This window comes from Coffea arabica, chromosome 2c, assembly GCF_036785885.1.
Source record: "Coffea arabica cultivar ET-39 chromosome 2c, Coffea Arabica ET-39 HiFi, whole genome shotgun sequence".
NCBI lineage: Eukaryota > Viridiplantae > Streptophyta > Magnoliopsida > Gentianales > Rubiaceae > Coffea > Coffea arabica.
The window spans coordinates 5567433-5587915 of record NC_092312.1 but is presented as its reverse complement, the minus strand read 5'-3'; the positions used below and the strand labels follow the sequence as shown (position 1 = coordinate 5587915).

General features: G+C 37.7%; 3 protein-coding genes across 7 annotated transcripts; 1 reads left to right on the top strand and 2 right to left on the bottom strand.

The window, feature by feature from the left end:
* The first annotated feature begins 342 nt into the window (after nucleotides 1-342).
* LOC113730386 (glycosylinositol phosphorylceramide mannosyl transferase 1-like) lies at nucleotides 343-5212 on the top strand. Its single transcript, XM_027255034.2, has 5 exons — nucleotides 343-959; nucleotides 2026-2422; nucleotides 3808-3971; nucleotides 4088-4158; nucleotides 4897-5212. Exons 1-5 carry the CDS (start codon nucleotides 754-756, stop codon nucleotides 5055-5057), a joined length of 999 nt encoding a protein of 332 aa, XP_027110835.1. The 5' UTR covers nucleotides 343-753; the 3' UTR covers nucleotides 5058-5212.
* A 338-nt stretch (nucleotides 5213-5550) lies between these two features.
* LOC113730384 (uncharacterized) lies at nucleotides 5551-9310 on the bottom strand. Its single transcript, XM_027255032.2, has 3 exons — nucleotides 8849-9310; nucleotides 6747-8283; nucleotides 5551-6099 (listed from the first exon to the last, which is right to left on the bottom strand). The coding sequence occupies exons 2-3, from the start codon at nucleotides 8012-8014 to the stop codon at nucleotides 5838-5840; spliced, it is 1530 nt and encodes a 509-aa protein (XP_027110833.2). The 5' UTR covers nucleotides 8015-8283; nucleotides 8849-9310; the 3' UTR covers nucleotides 5551-5837.
* A 562-nt stretch (nucleotides 9311-9872) lies between these two features.
* LOC113726598 (uncharacterized) lies at nucleotides 9873-13649 on the bottom strand. 5 transcript variants are annotated; one of them, XR_011838841.1, is made up of 6 exons: nucleotides 13306-13649; nucleotides 12348-12410; nucleotides 11827-11930; nucleotides 11558-11626; nucleotides 10568-10698; nucleotides 9873-10458 (listed from the first exon to the last, which is right to left on the bottom strand). XR_011838841.1 is itself a non-coding variant. In XM_072073838.1 (6 exons), exons 4-6 carry the CDS (start codon nucleotides 11855-11857, stop codon nucleotides 10324-10326), a joined length of 231 nt encoding a protein of 76 aa, XP_071929939.1. In that variant the 5' UTR covers nucleotides 11858-11930; nucleotides 12348-12410; nucleotides 12510-12595; nucleotides 13306-13586; the 3' UTR covers nucleotides 9873-10323. The 5 variants fall into 5 exon arrangements, 3 of the variants coding, with proteins under 3 accessions (XP_071929939.1, XP_071929941.1, XP_071929940.1); XM_072073838.1 differs by lacking the exon at nucleotides 11558-11626 and adding an exon at nucleotides 12510-12595 and having other exon boundaries at nucleotides 10634-10698; nucleotides 13306-13586; XR_011838840.1 differs by having other exon boundaries at nucleotides 10568-11626.
* Nucleotides 13650-20483: the final 6834 nt, after the last annotated feature.

The window sequence follows — 20483 nt, the reverse complement described above, 5'->3', positions numbered from 1 at the left end:
TCTCTTTTTATTGAAAAAAAAAAAACAATTTGACCTTTTTTTTTTTGGTTTTTTAAGCAATATGATTAGTTTTAGACGGTGAATATTTTAGCCGAAATCACATAAAGATAAGATAACCACCACATCAGGGAACAGATAAATGCTGCTAAAAAGGGGAATCAAAGCATATGGAATGATAAATAACTTCCCAAAAATATCCAACGATTAAAACCAACTCCTCCCTCCACACGCAAATTCTCCATTCTCCCACCCATTGTTAAACAGAGAAGAAGGTTGTAAAGTCCCGGTGATTAGTACCTGCACAAGGCAAATATATTCCCTCCCCCGGCCCCCGCCCCGCTTGTCCGCTCTGTGTCCGCTTCTGATCGTTTTTCCCACTACAACTAACTGCGTTTCAGACAATCCTCCATTGCTGCCAAAATAAAATAAAATAAAATAAAAAGAAAATCCTCCATTCTGTTCCACACATGCACGTGTACTCCTCGTTGTGAAAATGACGAAATCACCACCGTCCAACCGCCACGCCTGAACCAACGAACCCCTCGAGCTCACTCATCATTGCCGTCCGTCGCACCTGAAACCCCCCCCCCCCACCGTGTTTGTCACTTTCGTGGAATGTATGAGGAAGACAATGGCAAGCACTGAGTCGACTCGCTGCTGAGTTCGTGTCCTTCGGGACTCGGATCGGTGGCGAGTCCCTCGAGGGCAAGTTGGAGAGGATTAACAAAATTCCCGACTTTCGTGTTATCGAACATGACGGCTATGATTTCCAGGTCCAGCCTTTTCAGCCGTCGGACCTTCCGGCAAGGAGCGATCTCGGCGATTGGATCTGTTAAGATCAAGCTGTTGCTATCTTGTTGTATCGTCTTCGTTGTGATTGCGTTCGCCAGCCGTGCGGCGTCGTTTATGGGATGGAAACAGAGCCACACGGCTCATCTCGGTCATCCTTCCCTTCCAAGGTCTGCCTGAAGAATCGTGCAGTCATTTCTTCAGATAAATTTTCTATTGATAATTGTCATTTATTGCTAGAAATAAGCATTCATTTCTTGCGTTGTTTCCAAATTTATGTTAGTCGTAAATACTCTAGGAATTTAGTATTTCTGCATACGTATTAATTCGTTCTCGCTGCTTATGCCTATAAATCTAAGGCAGAATAAAGTCATAATTGCTTGCTTCTCTCTCTCTCTCTGAATTTGAAAATCTATATGGAGATGATTAATGCTCTGTATGGCTGATTCTTTTGCGGTGGTGCTAGATGTAAATAGAGACGGCAATGGCTGTGTCTATTTAACTGTCATTTGCACGACGGCTTGCGTTATTTCAATGATTACATTGCTTAAGTGAGATCTGGCTTCTAATAATACTGCAGTTAGTTTGCATCGCTCAGTTCATTTTTAGATCCTTTGCCACTTTGCATAGGCATTTAAACATGAACAACTGTAATTCTGTAGTTATGCTGCTTGGGGATTTTGAAAGTTTGGTCAAATTTGCTCTTTGGTCGTCTAATCTTACTAAGAACAGCTGGTGCAATTATTTCCGTGCTTTTCGACACACAGAAAATGGTATTCTTTCACTGGATTTTATATAGTATTAGAACTAGCTCCCGCCGGATACACGTGTAATGTCTTTAAAGTAATGAGAACCTAGCCAAGAGCTCTTTCAGATGTTGAGAAGCTCTTTTTGGTTATCAGATCAGACGTGCTAGAGAACATAGGTAGCTGGTATAACCGTATGAGCGGGAGCTAGGTCTATATTCATTAACAACAGAGACTTCAAACTTAGAGTTTGAGAAATACTTCTGTCTGGATTTGGCAGAACAGAAGCAAATTTATTAGGGTTGAGTTAAATATAAGTTGTGACATTGGTCAAAGTATTACTCGTTGTGATTATATGCTGACATTCATATTCATATCGCTTGTCCATTATGACTTACTTGGCTTCCCCTACACAGTTTATTCTTGCTTTCTTGCCATGATTACCATAAGTTGTGGTTGGTTCTAATGCTGTGTTTCATGATGCCTACAGGAAAGGATATGCTTTGTTGATTAATACATGGAAGAGAAATGATCTCTTGAAACAATCCATTTCTCACTATGCATCATGTCCTGGGCTTACTTCTATACACATAGTCTGGAGCGAGCCTGATCCTCCCTCCGTTTCTCTTATTAAATATTTAAACCATGTCATAGAATCAAACTCCAGAGATGGTCAACAAATTGAACTGAAATTTGACATCAATAGGGAAGACAGTTTGAACAATAGGTTCAAAGAGATCAAGAATTTGAAGACAGATGCTCTATTTTCGATTGATGATGATGTCATATTCCCATGCTCATCAGTTGAATTGGCTTTTAGCATTTGGCAAAGTGCACCTGATACAATGGTGGGGTTTGTACCACGTATGCATTGGGTTGACAGATCGGTATGTCTTCTCCTTTTTTTATTTTTTATTTTTTATTTTGACAACCGGCTACCATTTGAAACTAGAATTATGCTTATTCTGCAGCGGTGAATGTAACTTTGTACATTACGACGGATCTGTATGCAGATATCTACATCGTAGATTGTGTGTGTTTGTGCATGACAGAGAGAGGGAGAGAGAGACGAATATATATATATGGAAATGGAACATGCTTGATATAAATTTTTGGAGAGGAAAAGGCTAACTTTCTCTTTTTTGTATGTCCTGCCTTTTGTGCTCCTTTGCTATGGTAGTATTTGATAATATTGTTCTAATTTAACTCGTCGAACATAGTAGTGTTTGTCAAAGTAGAATAAACATGTTGACGAAAACTATCATCAACTTTTACATGTTCCTTGTTACCTGGAATTGGAAGGAAAACTTTTCGTCCATCCCCAAATAAGGATGTTTTGAATCCATGAAACTAAAAATTTTATCAACAATATTAAGGTTTGGTTCATTAGAGTTGCCTCAAGGAGCAAATACATTGTCTCAGTTGATACCAAGAAGTGAAAATAAATTCGGACCGAAGAAGTTATATTGTTGTTCTATATTATTGGAATAGGAGAAGATTTCTCCTGTTATGTTACTGAAGAATTTTAGCTAAACAAGATAAGTTTTTGATATTGCTAGAACTTCTGCAAGCATGCAAATATTTTGAAGTAATTGAACTTGTCCTTCTTGGTTACTCAAAATGACATCTTGTACCAAAACTACAATTCTAAATACCTTATCTACTAAATGGGGAACTATCAAATTTACACAGAATCTGATATTAATTTTTGTTGTGCTGCAAAGTTTGTTTAATACTTGACTCTTGGTGATCAATTGGCCAGTCAATAACCCTTTGCGTCACCTGCGCTTGGGATGCTCTAGTAATTACACTTCACTTATGTTTAGGAGCTGAATTAGATGTTTTTATTGTTTCGTCTGAAATTTTTTGGGCCTTTGAGCAGCTGGAGTATGTCTCGTATTCTGCATCTTAGACTGCAGTTGTTTTCATTCTAAAATCATGACTCCTATAAATTCTTTGATCCATAGTATGTGGTTTTGACTAGTGACTGCTTGAACTTTTCTTGTCAGTAAACTTATTCTGTCTTTTAAAATGGACATATTTCATTCATCTTGTGGTTTTGTAGCTATTTTTTTATTGGTAAAATACTACTTTACTCATCCTAACATGGAAATTTTTCCAATTCTGATTGACGCACTTGGTGCATTTATTTTTCCCCCCTTTAAAACGGGGCAGGGAGGAGGAGGGGGAGGGGTGCTTGGGAAAGAAGAAAAACCAGGTGCATCTTTGAGTATTACTTGTATTGTTATTAAAGCATGAAGTTGTCATGCAGAAAGGCAACTCTGACCAATTCACTTATGGAGGATGGTGGTCTGTTTGGTGGATGGGAACATACAGTATGGTTCTTTCGAAAGCGGCCTTTTTCCACCAGAAGTATCTTAGTTTGTATACTTATCAAATGCCTGCATCGATTCGAGAATATGTGACCACAAACAGGTTCTTATTCAATCCTAGAAATTTTCTTCCATGCTTCATCTGATGTTTGTCTCTCTTATTTTGTTCCTGCTGCTCTGTTGTTTACCAAAGTTAACTATATTCAATTGAATGAATAGGAATTGTGAAGACATCGCAATGTCTTTCTTAGTTGCAAATGCTACTGGTGTTCCCCCAATATGGGTAAGAGGTAAGTGAAGCTTGTCAGGCAACTTTTCATCCGTGTCTTATCTTCTAGTTCAGCCTGCTTTTTCGAATTTATTGCTCTACCTTGTCCGTCTCATGGTATGCCCCTCCACCCTCCCACATGTTCAATCAACACACGGACTTTCAACCAGAAAATTAACATTTGTCCTGGTTGAGGCTGCAAAAGATCACTCTAGTAAACAACAATACCAAGTTTGGTTCAGTCTTACTAGACTTCTATAAGGTATCTTGTTCTGTGACTCTGTTTGCCTCTGTATGTAATATGGATGTATCTGGCTGGTAACTAAATCCCTATCCTTGGAGAATTGTATCACGGGTGCTGTGACCTGCTTAGGATCACACTACTTAAGAGTTGCCAATAATGCATAGTAACGCTGATAATGCAGTTAGCACAGGTTAAGTTCTCTGCACCAAAAAAAAAAAAAAAAAAAATCTTGTAGAGATGTTACTCTAATACTTAGTTGAAAACAGTGGTCTGCCAGAATTTTTTGCTGTCATCACATAGCCTGTTAATTTTCTTTGTTTTTGTTTACATTACCAATCTTGTCAATTATCGAATTAAACAATTTTGATTTTTACTACATTTTTCATGTTTGACTTAGAATATGTGTTGACTTTGCAATGTCATTTATTGAGTTTCATTCTGCTACTGAAGAACATTACTTTCAAATCATTTACTTTAGAGACTTTTCTTGATATTCGTCTTCTCGTGTTAATCCAGGCAAGATATATGAGATTGGTTCCACAGGGATCAGTAGTTTGGGAGGTCACAGCAATAGGAGGACAGAATGTGTTAATAGGTTTGTAGCTGAATATGGGCACATGCCCTTAGTACCAACTTCAGTGAAAGCTGTTGATAGTCGAAGCAGTTGGTTTTGGTGATGGAGTTGGCAATGTTAGTGATGATGGCTTCGTTCCTTTTATTTTCTATCTTGTGTGGTTCTTTGCCACATAATCATCTTCCTAAGTCAATTGTTGTAAGCGTCTTTTTGTAATAGTATCCACTTTCCACATGGTTACCAAATGTAGAAGGAAAATTTTAGTTTAGCAACATTCTTTTAGGACTTAGGTCAGAAATCATCCTTGTGAAAGAGCCAGAGGGGAAGTACATTATCTTCCCAGTATAGTTGCCTTATTAATTATGGAGGGGTTTTCTTGTATCTTAACCCCACAAAGTTAAATTGAAACAGTGTATCAACATCGGCTCAGTAAAATGCTGCTTTGTTTGCCTAGTTTTTGTCTAAATGCAGTTTTGTTTTATAATCTTTTGTATGTCATCATATCTTTCATTTTTCAGAAACTTTTGAGCATTTGCTTCAGTTGAAAATTTTGGCAATAATAAAGAGTGGTCATTGTAGGATTTTGCACATGCGGCTGTCTGGGGTGTCTCCATCCAATTATAATTAGCAAATGTTTATTCCTACAGGCCACAGCATTACAAGGAACTCTCTACCTCTCAGCCATAGATCAACTCCCTAGTACACTTCCAAGGGAATATCTCCCTTCAATACTGTTAGATGCTGAGCTTCTCTTCTCCTCCTTGTTAATCATATTGACTATATCCAGTCCTGCTGTTTAACGATTACTTATAGTCATCCTCAGGGAGTGTTGTGAAACTTCTGAGGTTTGTGTACACTTGATTCTCACTAGGAAACGACTTAATTACATATTTGAATCTCTGCTGCTGCTGCTGTTAGAAGCATCAAGAGGAAAACAAGTTTCTTCGCCACCAGTGTTCCATAGGAAATTGGCATATTTGGATGCAAGATAAGAATTCTCTGGCTCAATTGATAGGGCTTGTAGATATGTATCTTCTGCTCTCCAGAAGTCCTTTCTAACTATCCACAAAAAGTCGGCATACCGGCTGAGGGATTCAGCATCCAGAGGCTCCACCTGGATTGCTCGCTTAAAACACTCTTCTGCCCTGTCAAAGTCGATGAAGAGAAAGTCAGACACTTCATTTTCCGAGGCTTAGCATGGCAAATTTTCACATTCATTGCTCTCGCAGGCCTTAAAGTCGTGGCTGAGCTAAAACTTCGTAACATGAGGTAAAAAAGGATCTTATGCAACATGAATCTTCAATGTAAATTGGACCTAGGCTAAAGAGGGACTGTTTCTTCATAATCACCAGTCTTATGTGAGCCATGACAAAAGAACAAAGTAACACAAAAATAAAAGACCTATAAGATAGCTGTTTTATAAACTAAAACCAATGACAAGCATGAGATGGATCTAGGCAGGTGGTTTATGTCCATTACTGCATAGAAATAAATATTTGGCCTAAGTAGGAAGAGAAAATTTTAATAGCTGATCTTCTTTACAAATGAAAAGTTCTTTCTGGCTCCAAAAGAAGCGGCAAAAAAAAAAAAAAAAAGAAAATTTTAGCAACTGATGTGATGTTTGGTTTTAGTAATGGCATAGCATGATGAGTCATAATTGGTTAATACAGTAGCTAATAATACAGTCTACTTGCTCGTGATTTTAACGAGAAATATTAATGAGCAAAAACAAATTCCAGCAGAATCAATAGTGTCTACCAAACGGATGCAATATATGTTTTGAGAAAATCACCTGTCATAATCATGAGCAACAAGGCGTAGAAATTGTGCATAATTGCAGAGCAAAAGTGGATTATCAGGATCCTGAGACAACCCCATCTGGTACGTAAGATCAGTCCTATGATACTCCATGTAGTCATCAGGTTCTATCTCCGCAGATAGTGGAGATACAAACTTTTGCAACACATCGTGATTAAGAACCATCTCGCCTGGACCTGGTTGCATTCTCGTTGCTTGATCCAGAAGAGAATTCCACAGCGACACCTCTGCCGCACTTCTGAATTCTTGATTGCCAACCTGCAAAAGTTCTTCAGGATCTGCCATTAAATGCTTTCTAGATGTTGATATATAACTTGAGTCTTCGTTTCTGCCATTTATTACTGAATTAGCTTCCCAGCCAACTCCATAATTATCAAAATTTGTTGAAGCCACTGACAAATTATCGCTCTGAGCATGTAGAATTGATCCCAACTCTTCCGTGGTTCTAGATAATGATCCATACAAACAAGCCTGTGATGTTGAATATACACCAAATTCTGCTAAAAGGCTCATCATACAGACCATCAAGGCTGGTGTTGGTGAAAAAACTTGCTGAAACAGCCAGACGAATGATAAATGCATGTCTCTCTGAACTTTAGAAATTATCACCTTTAAATCTTCATTGCACAATGCTTCCCTCATCTGTAATGCATAGCTCTGCAGCTCAACTATGATAAATACCGTCGAGGAGAAGGCCTTTGTGATCGAGGAACTAGCCAATTCTCCCACCCCTTTTAACGCTTCTTCTCTTTGGTGCTTCTTTTTAATCATCCTAAGCGATAGGGGAAGATCAAAGCTCTTAGCTCTTTGTTCAATATCTGCCCACAATATTAAATCCCTCTCTGGCCAATCGGGTGGCTCTGGCATTATTCCAAGCGTTGTTGGCTCCAAGAAATCGATATGCGACTGCCATGACGAATTTTGAGAAAGCGTTCGTCCTCTATCTTCCGAACTGAAGCCTTGAGCTAACCCTTCTGCACTGTGATCCCCAAAGACTTCATCCAAGTTTGCACTGCAAGACCTTTTCATTCTGTGAGCTATAGAAGCACGTTTGTTGAAATTGAGAGACTTGTCGAACTTTCTTGATATAAAGGAACCGGAAAGAAAATTTTGGCAGGCAAGGGACTGATCCGCTTTCCTCTCTTTCATTGAAGGAGCTGAAGCAAAAGAAGGATTAGTGATGGGAGAGAATGCTTGGTGTGGAATGTCCACACCAACCGGACTGATGTGGAGCTTCCTCATACTGTTGTGATCACCAATTACAGGCAGGAAGGAACAAAGGAGTCTAGGGGGTTCAATTCAAGCGAGATGAGAGTGATATTACTGTATCTTAGTCATACACAAAGTCGGTCAACGTAGGAAACAATAAGAATCGCGTGAAAAAAGTGAGTCTTTTTCACAAATCTCTAAACTAAAGCCCAGCTGGCCTTTTGATCTTTATCCGATCTCGAAATAGAGGGGGGCAGTAGACTAGAGAACTTTGATTTGGTTTGCTCTGATAATGACCCCACCTGTGACAAGCAGATAAAAAGCGGTGCCACAATTAGTACCGCAATCAATTTCGTCAAAGATAATGTACGTGTATGTCTCTAATTGTCTAGTGCTGCGCTCCCTTCGTCCAGCGCCAAACGCGTTGGCGTTGGGGGGAAGCACGTTCCAGAAAAGGAGCAAACTTGACAATTTTTCCCCACGAGTGAAAAGGACTGGTTGCGAAGGGAAACAGCTCAGTTCCTATGAGGAAACCTTTAATTTACGTGCATAACTTTCCAGTAGAGTTTTACAGACTCGTTAATGGAAGTTTAAAAGGAAAAAAAAAAAAAACAAGGGCAGAATTATTCCAAATACAAACTGTGGTTCCAACGAGTGATCCCTATTCAGTCTTGCACGCAGCGTTAATCTTTTTACATATTTCATAAATGTTAAAAAAAAAAAAAAAAAACCCGACACAATGAATCTTCCAACGCATGCCTGCCCTACGACAATGATGCTCCTTCTCCGTACCAAAATAATCAAAAAGAGCCAAAAAAGAAAGAAAAAAAAGGGGGGACTTTATCCCCGAAACTTTCATCAGCTTACCGGAGATAGTAGTGATCGTTGAGGAAAAAGAAAAAAGGACCACGTCTAGAACAGAAAGCCCTCGATGGATGGGTAGTAGTGCTTGAATCAGAAAGCAGTGGAAGAAACACAGGAAGTTGGCCTGGGATCTGATTGATGAATGCTCGACAGAAGAAGAAGAAGAAGAAGGACGTCAAATTTGATGACGCGTCGTTATTTGTGTGTTTTGTGGGTGAGAGAGAGAGAGAGAGATATGACTTATGAGAAGCTTTGCAGTTTGGAGTTCGGAGAGGCTTGCAACGTGTGCATACTAAAACTCAACTCCGTGATGGAATTGGAAAACGGGAGATGCAGCAGAAACACAGAAACTGAGCGGACACCTTAAAAATAGTACTGCTACTAGGAAAAGTCGGTTCCACAGTTGCGAGTCCTTAGGCAGGTGACGAGGGCTGAGGGGCAAAGAACCCTATTGGCGCCCGCACTTGTTGCTTAAGATAGCCCTTTCAACATTGGACATGCCTAAATGAAGCTGTGCTGGGCTTTAACCCAGCCTCACATATCCACCACCACTGTTTGCTACAAATATTCAAGGACAATATTCAGTGTAGGCTTTTGGAGGATATGAAATCCAATTCTCTTCGTGGGTTAAAGTCCATAAATTAAGGAAACGAAATCCAATTCGCTTGATGGGTGAAAGTCCATAGATTGTAGGACCAATCCAATCTTGGACGGTTGAATGAAACCACGGGATAAAACAACGATCAAAACCACATATCAACCATTTTATGTATGATCGACCTCAGTACGCATCACCAAAGAAAGAACCGGGAATGGGCAACACAAAGAAATAAAAACAAGCAATTGTGATAGACACTGGCGGACCTATGTCGCTCCAAGTAGGGTCAATTGACTTTTGAAAAATCCATATGGTTGCATAGTAAGTTTGGATCTTCGCCCCATTCTAAAGACTAGGAGGCATGAATCGCGCCCTGCGCGGTGATAATTTATTATGGATGCCCATAAAACATATGTAGCAGGTATATAATTTTGAAAATAAAAAGGACATTGACTTTATTAGATGTAATAAGTTGGAATAACAAAAGTAACAGCTAGGACAGAAGGAATGTTTGTTGCTTAAAACTCCAAAGGCTAAAGAACTATACAAAGATCTAGGCTTTAGAAACGCAGAAACAAAACAAAGTTTAGCAATTGTCCAGTGAATGAATCGTCTAAGTAACAAACATGTGGTCTATAGTCTACATATCACTATTCCAAATACTACTGCTGCCTAAGAACTCAGCCCAAGAAGAAAGGCTCTGAGCTGGCAGCATAACAAAGCATCCCAAAGAAAATTTTTTAAAAAGAACAGAACCACTAAATGCTATTAGTATCAATAGCATATAAGCCTCAAAACTAATACCGACGCCACTACAAGCTCAAAGAAGTTCACGAGCTGACAAGATAGCACAAGAAATAAGCATCCAAAAACAACCTCTCTAAACTGGGTAGCAAGCAACAACAGCGTATTTAGTGCATGTCACTTTGTTGATCACATCGGATGAACGCTTAAAATAGCATAGGAGCCTGGTCAGTTCAATTCGACAAGCCACACGATGGTACAACTTAAAGGTCTGCAAAAAGGTTGAATCGAAATAAAGTGGCAATTCAAGAATCCATGTACACAAATCAGACCATTTAAATTGCATAAAAGAAAGTTCATTAATGACAAATCCAAATGACCTGGCTACATAGTTAAACAATCTCCAAGTTCAGGTATCTATGCATGAGAATAGAGCAACACATAACCTCATCGTCAGCAGCCTCAAACATGTCAAGCGCGCTAACACCAATCAGCTTCTCAGCTTCGACACCTAATGCAATAACATTTACACACCCAGTATCATCATGAAAAGTGAGCCAGATCCATGCTCTATAACAAAAATAACATTAACCACCAAAAAAAAGGAAACCAAGGAATACATAGAGTTTTTAAAAACTAATAACTAATAACAAATCCACGATGCACCTAGGGAAATCATACATTCCCTGACCTCAACCAAGGTATACAAATAGTCTTATATGTTGACAAGACACCCTCAATTGATTTTAGTTTTCTCACGTGGCACGATACCGTTGGGGTAAAAGATTGGAGGCACAAACAAAAGTGACACGAAAAATCAACATAATTTCTTTTCACAAAAAATCAAGATGCAGAGGGGAATGCAATATTGGCCATACATCTTTAACAAGAGCTCTGTGTTATTATAGCAATCAAACTTCCAGATAAGAGTTTTGGAGCCACGAAAACAGGCAATTTCGCATTTCAGACACATGCAAACATTTAATTCTTGTTTATCAATGAAGGAACATTATTACAGTTGCAATGTACATTTTTTGTGTGCTAAAATGTCTAGAATTAAAAAGTTTCATCCTCCATTTGCAAAGCCTTCTATTGCATGATACAGTTCCTGCCAAAATCCAGATGCAGCAGTGATTTGATACTACAAACAACTTAACTAAGAGAAACAGCTCCTTAGCAGTATCAAGAACAACTGAACATTTAGTATTCATGCCAGACTGCAGATTTACCAAAATGATCTTATAGCATTATACCTGATCAATATTGAACAAGCTAAACGTTTAAAAAAGTTTCCTCGTCTAATGTAGCTCAGGACATAGAAAACAATGCATGCAATAAATCTTATAGAATAATCAGTGGGTAGAAGCAACCTTTTTTGTAGACAAATCCTTTTTTTTTTTTTGCACTGGCTTCTTCACAGTCGACCCAAACACTTCATACTTAATAAAAAGGAAAATGTTTAACAATCAAAAGCTGTCCCATTCCATTTCCAGTAGCAAAAAAAATAAAAATAATTGTCTAGTTTATGGAGTAAATCTTGCACCCGAGTACGTGAACTATTAACCCAATACAGGAAAGGTCAACTGCACATTAATTAAAGTACTGCAATTCAAATAGAACTAACATGAAACGAGGATACCTCTAATCAAATGCATAGGGATCATCTGCATAAGGATTCAGAGATCCTTCTGAAAACAGATCACCTATATTAGATGAATTTGTATGAACTTGTCCCTTTGTTCCCTATCATGAAATTCCAATCACAAATGTTAGCACACATAACATAAAATTATATGTGACCGTAATCACAAGGCATCTTGCAGTGTACAGAGACAAACTTCATCACATACAGTTAAATTTCTCCTTGTTTCTACTTTACCTTGCTCAGGTTAACCAATTGCTCTGTTTCATTGCATTAATCTATTAGTAATCACAACTTAATCCTAAATGATATGAATAAGAGTAACACCATTTCAAGGTAAGAGAATTTTGTGACCACGATTATTGTCTGTCTAGTACACCCCATTCATCAAAAATAGGCAAAAATCCTACTTCTTGTTGGGTGAGACATGACTGACACTCCACAAAAGATCAAAAGCTAAAACAACCAGCATGATGACACTGAGAAGGAAAATTTATCCTAGTTCATTGTTTAATTACCTTAGTAACAGCTCTAGGTGTAACAGCTTTTGGTGTCTCTAGTTTTTTATGTCTGCCTGGGTCCTGTAGTAATAGAGACAATTACACATAACCAAGAAATATACACATAAAGAATCGTTCCCCTACGACAATGCATACTGATCAGAAATCAAAATTACATACCGCAAACATTACAGTACTTTTGGTTTTCCTTTTTTTGTAATTGTTCTTCCATTTGCTGTTTCGACTTCATATTCATGATGAGTGACCTGCTTAAGCAAGGAAAGGAGGTTAGACAAACGGGCACAAAGAGTTGGGCTGAATTTTCTACGAACACAGAGAGCTTATCAATGATATTCAGAAGCATGAACTTAATTTTCCATGTCTTTCTTGAGATATAGATTAAATTGACAAAAAAAGAAAAAAAGGGAGAGCGAGGCATAGGAAAACTGATACGGGTCATGGATTTCTCTTTCATTGTAAAAATATAGACTGGCAGGCTTTCCTTTTTTTTTTATTAGTGCTCACTTGGTCGGGTTGGTTATAAGAATCGGATCTTTTCTTGGTCAGCAAGGGTGAGTTTGTCGGAAGCGTTGGAAAGGGAGGCATCGAGGGACTGAAGCTGGGACTGAAGGTCGGCGATGATGGCGTCAAAACATACGAATTCCAGGCAAAAAAAAAAAAAGAAGAAAGAAGGAAACTTGTAGCAAGGACTGAAGCTGACTGGACAGATTACAACGAAGGAAGAGGAAGAGATCCAAACGAATGGAAGAAGATCCGGACAGCTGCAACCAACAGCGAAGATGGCATCTCCTTGGGCGGAAAGAAGACAGTGACCGAGCAAAAAAACAGAAAGCTGCACGTCACCGGACAAGGGAAAAAAATAGGAATGCCAGGGAAAAAAAATGAACAGAGGAAACTTGAAGAGAGGATCGGACCTCACTGGAAAGGAAAATAAAAGACAAAGAAGAGAGCTTACAACAAAAGAGGAGGAGAGGCCAACGAACGGCACAAGATCTGTACCGATGCAGCCGACAGCGAAGGTGGCAGCTCCTTGGCCGGTAAGAAGGCTATGGGCTTGGGAGAACCGAATACCAGAGCTCAACAAAATGTTGCAGCAGGCTCCAGAGCATGCGGGTAAGTGGCAGAGCAACATTGTGGGGAGAAGTAAATGCAGTTGGAGAGAGAAGGGAGCGGGAAGAAAGCAAATGCAGCAGACGCACAGAAAGAAGGACGGACGGTCACATGGGACACTGGCTGGCGAAACCAGATGGGAAGCTGACGCGCGATGCGCGAACAACATGATACTTCCAATCCACATGCCGGGCACGTGAGAGGACGACGAAAGTTTTGGCTGAATGCTGGTGGGACGTTATCTACTTATGTTGAAAAGAAATACAGTAGAGTCAATATCAAAGCATCAAAAATTTCATAATGCAATAAATAATTAAGAGTCAATTTAGATAAATAATTTTCTACCAAGTCAAGGTGCTTCTCAACTGTTCTTAAAGTTCATTAAGCGAAACATAATTTTTATGGGGAGTACCACTAAAATAAAGAAAAGAAATTTTAATAAGAGTAGCTAAATAAAAAAAATACGATGCACACAAAATGTTAGAAACCATCGAAGAAGTAAAAAAACTAAAAATAGGGAGCAAAAATAGAGGAAGCAACAACTTGAAAAATTATCAAAAAGACAATCAACTTAGAACAACTTGTTAGGAGAAAGAAGAGAGCACTCTCAACTCTCGTCTGGGTTCAGATTTGGTCTCAAATTTTTGAAGTCTAAGGTTAGTAGAAGTTAAAACTCAAAGATTTATCTATGTATTTGAATTTTTAATAATAAATTTATAAGGTTTTAGCAATACTTGATGCTTTTATTGCTTACTTGAATGTCATCTTGTTTTAATTAACTTGATGTGGTGCTCATTTTAGCATTCCAATCTTTTAAGAATAGTGGGTTTAACTTTAATGGTGATGTTATTGATTGGGGTATGTAACTGTGACAGTCCCTCTCGCAGTGATTGGATACGCTCGCTCCTCCACAGCCAAGGAAATTCAACGGCTCGACACCGGTGGGATCACGCCTTGTTAAGTGACCAAACGAATATCCTAATTCTGCAGCTGGTAGGATCCGAACCTGCTGATTTGTAAATTGGAGTTTGAGTTGTCGAGAAAGGCCGGTTTGTTTGGATCGAGCATTATTTCCTTAATTTTATTTGCTTACATCATCATTACAATTTTTAATACATTTTTTTATCTTTCTAATTACTTTTTTATCTCACATACATCACGTCACAAAAAGTGCTACAGTAAAAATATTCCAAATAACTTACAATCCAAACAAATCCGATAATTTTGGTCCTTGCCACACACTAGCGGCCACATGGATGCAGTTACGCTTACGCTCACTCTCACTCTCGTGCACACCAAGCAAGTAAAGTAATACAGGCAACACACAATTAGTTCAGACTTCAGACTTTAGAAAATGAACGATGCATATACTAGTGTGTATATATATAGAGAGAGAGAGAGAGAGAAGGAAAGAAGAGGGATCTATCTTTAGAAGAAATAGACGTTTGTTTAAATTCTGAATATCTTCTAGTCTATCTATCTATATATCTATTTATCAAGATTGTTAATTAACTAAGAACATTTCACAAATTTTTTTAAAAACTTCTACGATAAACTACAGTAAAATTTTAAACAAACATTCAAAAAACTCACCTTCTAAACAGGCCAAAGGTTGTTTTCAGAAAATTCGATGGAATGTTCTGATACGCAAATTTGTGTTTTCGATCCATAACGAATCTGGACAGACTCTTTTGGTCTTTGGTTTGAATGGAAATTTCCAGCCTGAACATGAATTTACCAACCCATTTTTTCCACACAGCGCTGCTAGAATGGGTTCTTCTTGTCAACCGCCACAAAATGGGTTCTTCTTGAAAAGTGGCGTAAATAATTAGTAGTCACTAGTCAGTTGCCGTCTTTATCCCATCCCGATTTCAATTTCCCATTAAAAAAAAAATGTCAAAATTTTCAGGCTGACCATCAGCAATTTGGCATATGACAAAATCACTTATATCACAATCAGCATGCAGAAGAAATTTGCAACGTACCAAAGACCACTTATAAGCCTGAAAACTCCTCTTTGCACCACAAGACAAGCAAATAACTCAGGGGGAGGTAAATGTTGGTCCTATTTAACTTCTGGGAAGGAAGTTGGTAATTACGTACGCTATGACGCCAAATGTGTTAAAGGAGCATGTGATTCTCATAGTGATTTCTTTTGCATGATAAAATTCAGAGTTGAAGCCCCTCTCCCAAATTTGTTACCACATGTACCGGGGTGAACTTTTTGGATAAAAAAAGTGTCATTAAATCTAATTCTGGGATGAAAAAAAAAACTTTTCTGTGAATATGTAACTACCAAATTGCTTCATTTTCATCATTGGAAAATAATTCAGGATTTGTTAAGAATATAGGGTGCAAAGTGTTTGAAATTGAAGTTTAGGGTGCAAAGTGAAAAAGTGATATAAGCTTGGAGATGCAAAGTTGAAATAATCCCAAGGAAAAAGAAGGTTTGGAATCCTAATCCACCATGTTTCTCCCTTTTCCTCTATGCCGTGCGTGCAGTCAATTGCAAACTAAGCCAAAACGTGTATAGCCCAACAAATCCAGACTTCGTTCATATGACTCCAAAGTCAGCTAGATTACTTGAAATAGTACAATCACGGTTTTAATGAATCTCCCACCAAATTAACCATTCCTGTGGTCCACTTCTGAATTTTCCTGGAATTAGTTCTTCCAAAATCATTTTCTTTCTAGAATTTAATAATGACGTAACACAACTGTTTATCTAATTTCATTGCTTTTAATGCTTTGTATGATTCAGAACTCAGAGGATAAAGGCCATGGAAGATACCCCTTGCCAATAACGAGTCTGCAAAATACATATAATATAACTAGTCCCCTTAATTACAACTATGGGGACGAAAAGTAATAAACTTGAAAAAAGAGAAAGAAAACATATCAGTTTCCTGCTATATTCTGTTCTGTTGAATGAGTCTCCAATCCTATTTGCACCCTGCAGGCGAAGAAAGAGACTTCTGTCAACATCTAACCATACTTTTTTCGTATCTACCATTTCTCATATTGCTCATTTTCATAGTCTTCTTTAATATATATACACGCACAGATAATTTTCTAATCCACTGAAATACAATATTGCAATAAAGTTCAATTCCAAATTTTAAAAGAAAATGGCGATTTTATATGAAGTTCTTTGGTTTTAATCACAAGAAGATATTATGCTTTATTAACATAAAGTTGAAGATAACAACGGTGTGGATGATGATGAGATATATATGCACCATATCTAAATAAGTAGTAATTAATCACTTCCTCTATGCATGATCGGCTGTAAGTATTAATGACAAGTGAGTGAAAAGTGGAAGACACAATCATCTAGAAGAGTTAATAGGTCAATAATATCATGCTCTTCATTTCAGTTTACTAAACTAATAGAAAAACATAAGGGATTAGCATGGCAGTGTAAACATTTTTTTTTATACGATCGGGTGTAAATGCATGTCACATATTTAGAAAAAATTTTATAGTGACAAAGAGGTTAATTATGCATTTGCGTCTGCTAGCTAAAAAAAAAATTATTTTTTTTCACGAACAGTGAAAGAAATACTAATTCTTCGTATTGTCCTATTTCATTTGCCATATTAACTAAGAACGGCAGATGCATGTGCAAGTGTGCATAGGACGGATAGCTAACCCCAATGTCTTGCAATTATCTAAATTTCCCTTACAAAGAATAGAATCCTCAATTATGCCCTCACTAAATTCAACTTTCCAATAATATATATTCTCATTTCTTGAACTCCTAAAAGGATAAAAATCTTGACTTGGCCATGGAAAACCAAACGACCATTATCTGAAGTTTGCATTCGACACATAAAAAAAAAAAATAGAAAGCACAAATGAAAATGAAACATTTCAATCATTATTGTGCAGTTGGATACTCACTGTTGAAATTCTATGTTGATGAAAGTAGCTCCCGGATTGGCAATGGTACCAAAAGCTGTGTTGGAAAGAACCAATGATGGAGTCAAGGGGGCAGAGGGGGCCATGGCCCCCCCTAAAATTTTACAATTTTAGTTTATAATATAGGGAGAACTGCACAAATAATCCCTCACATATTGCAAATGTGAAAATTTAGTCCCTCAGATCGAAAATGATCAATTTTAGTTCTTTTCAAATAAAAAAGGATCAATTTGAGTCCCTTTTCACTTTTCCGACTGATTTTTGCCCGAAATATCTCACGCGCACACTGCGTGGCCAACTTTTCAAGGGTAAAAATGCCAAACCACTTATCTATTGACCAAAACCAAAATGTAAAGGGCGAATACTTCTCAAAATTCTTGATGCTCGAAGACTTGACTGAGTCCAAGAATCCTCTATTCCGTAGTCCTTCATTACCCAAATCCCCGCACTAAAAGAAGCAAGAGAAGAAGGAAGAGGAAATTCTTTAGGAAACAAGCAAAGGCAACCATCCAAGGACCCCAGATAAGTGGTTTGGCATTTTGGTAAGGACTAAAATTGAGATAAGGAAGAAGAAGAAAAGCTCTGCGTAGCTATGGCGTCCATGGTTAGTACAAGCGTAGCTCCTGTTGGATTCTCATACGGCAGGCCTCCATTTTCTGCTTCAGAGAAGTCGAGGAGAACGGTGGTGGTGAGGGCTGAAGCCATAAACCCAGGTATCAGGAAGACCGAAGACAAAGTGGTGGACTCTGTTGTTATCGCCGAACTGAACAAGCCTCTCACTGCTTACTGCAGGTTTTTAATTTACCATCTCTTGCGTACTTGATCACTTCCAACTTTTCTGATTACCTTGTTGGATCATGGAAGGGAAATGTCTTTTCTTTTTCCCTTGTTTTGGGAATTAATCTGTCTGGAAGCCTTGTAGATTCATTCTTTGCTCAAAGTCAAATATGAACTTAACAGGCCTTTGTATTCAGATACTACCCTCTAGGCATTAAGCCTAAAACACTGATAGAAGTCAATTTTATCGTGAATGCCTAACATTTAATTATGTTAAGTGCGAATTCAGGCCATAGCCAGGGGTTTTTGATGACACAGTAAAAGTAAACATTCTTTTGAGCGGTGACGAATTGGTTGACTTGTTGGAGCTGGTGTTGGCGGTCTGGAACTTTCCCTTTATGCGATGGAAGCCATGTGAAGCACAATAAGGCTACTGGAGACAATGTTGGGCCTCTGCTAGTGAAGAAGCAGTGACTAGTAAATGATATAGCATTATTATACATTCTTGAATATTCCAAACTTGGTGTAGCATAGTATATCGTGTTCTGATGGGGAAATCTTTGTATGTTCTTAATGCAATATGATGATCTCTATCTAGAGTTGTAATAAAGTGATAGTTTTCTACTCTTGTAGCGGAAATTCCTTCTGATTTCAACTAGTTCAATCAGAACCAGAAAAGTGGTTTTGGTCCTTTACATTTTGGTTTTGGTCAACAGATAAGTGGTTTGGCATTTTTACCCTTGAAAAGTTGGCCACGTGATGTGCGCGTGAGATATTCCGGGTAAAAATCAGTCGGAAAAGTGAAAAAGGACTCAAATTGATCCTTTTTTATTTGATAAGGACTAAAATTGATCATTTTCGATCTGAGGGACTAAATTTTCACATTTGCAATATGTGAGGGACTATTTGTGCAGTTCTCCCTATAATATATAAATATGTATGTAAAATAAAATTGGCCCTCCCTAAAATTTTACAATTTTAGTTTATATTATGAGAGTTGATATATATTACATGATGAGATTAGTGTGGAGCATTATTGTCGAGTGGATATATTTCTTGCAATAATTGATTATCAATTGTAAGAGTTACATAGCAAGTTTAATGATCATACCGTAGAATTGCTTGTTTTGAGCACTGCTTTAGATCCTAAAAATGAATTTATACTGTTCAAAATTGATGATATTTGTAAATTTGCAGAGAAGTTCTATCTGAATGATTTTATAGAGCAAAAACTAGTAAGTCTAAGAATATAACTTCAACATTTTGAGCTCGACATTCCAAATCATCCTGAATTGCAAGAATTATCTGGTATTCATGAGTTATATCAAGGCTTGGTGAAAATAAGAAAATCAGTGATATATCCTCTTATTGACAGTTTGATTAGAGACTTGTTTTTACTCTTCCTGTATCAACTGCAACTACAGAGCGAGCATTTTCAATTATGAAAATAATCAAGACAAAACTCCGAAACAAGATGGAAGAGATTTAGCAGTGATTCAATCATAGATGAATTTAGTTCTGTGAAAGAGCATAGAACTCAATTTACTTCTAAAAAAAGATGTTGAAATTTCACTGGCTTGGCACCAAAATTAAGCGTCCAAAATTCACCAAATTGACAGGTGTCGAGCCTGTGCAATAATAATTACCTACTCAAGAAAAATACAAATTTTGTATATAGCAGTGAGTAGGGTCGAATTCACAGGGATTGGAGATAACTTATTTCTTTTAGAGTCTAGAGATGGGGGATTTTTGGAATACATAAACTAATTAACCAACTAATAAAACAACAAAATAGAAATAAATAGGAATTAATCAAGAATCAATACGACTCTAGCCAAAGGTGCAACTTTTCAGACACGGTCCATTCAACTGATCATCGATGCAAAGATAATTCAATAACTCATTACTAGATTGGTTATAGCCATCAACAAGTTCTGATAACTAACTTTTCCTTACTTTATCGATAGCCAAGGTATGACCGTTGACTATTTCTCTAACCAAGAAACAACCATAAGTACGACCGTAGGATTTAATTTCTCAATTGCATTAATAATTAGAAAAGTCCAACCCTAACCAACAAACATGCTACGAGGGTTTGTTTAAATTAGATCATACGTTTCCCTAACATGAAACCAATCACGCTAGTCGCCACTGGTATTAATCAACTGAACAATTACGGATTCAATCAATTAATTTGGCATTGAATCATTAGGTTAATTTGAATATCGGGCCCTTGACATTCGAATAACATAACAAGCTTATATTTCTTTCCTCATAATTTAGCTCATATTTTCCTCCTCAATTGTTTACTACATCTTAGGATGG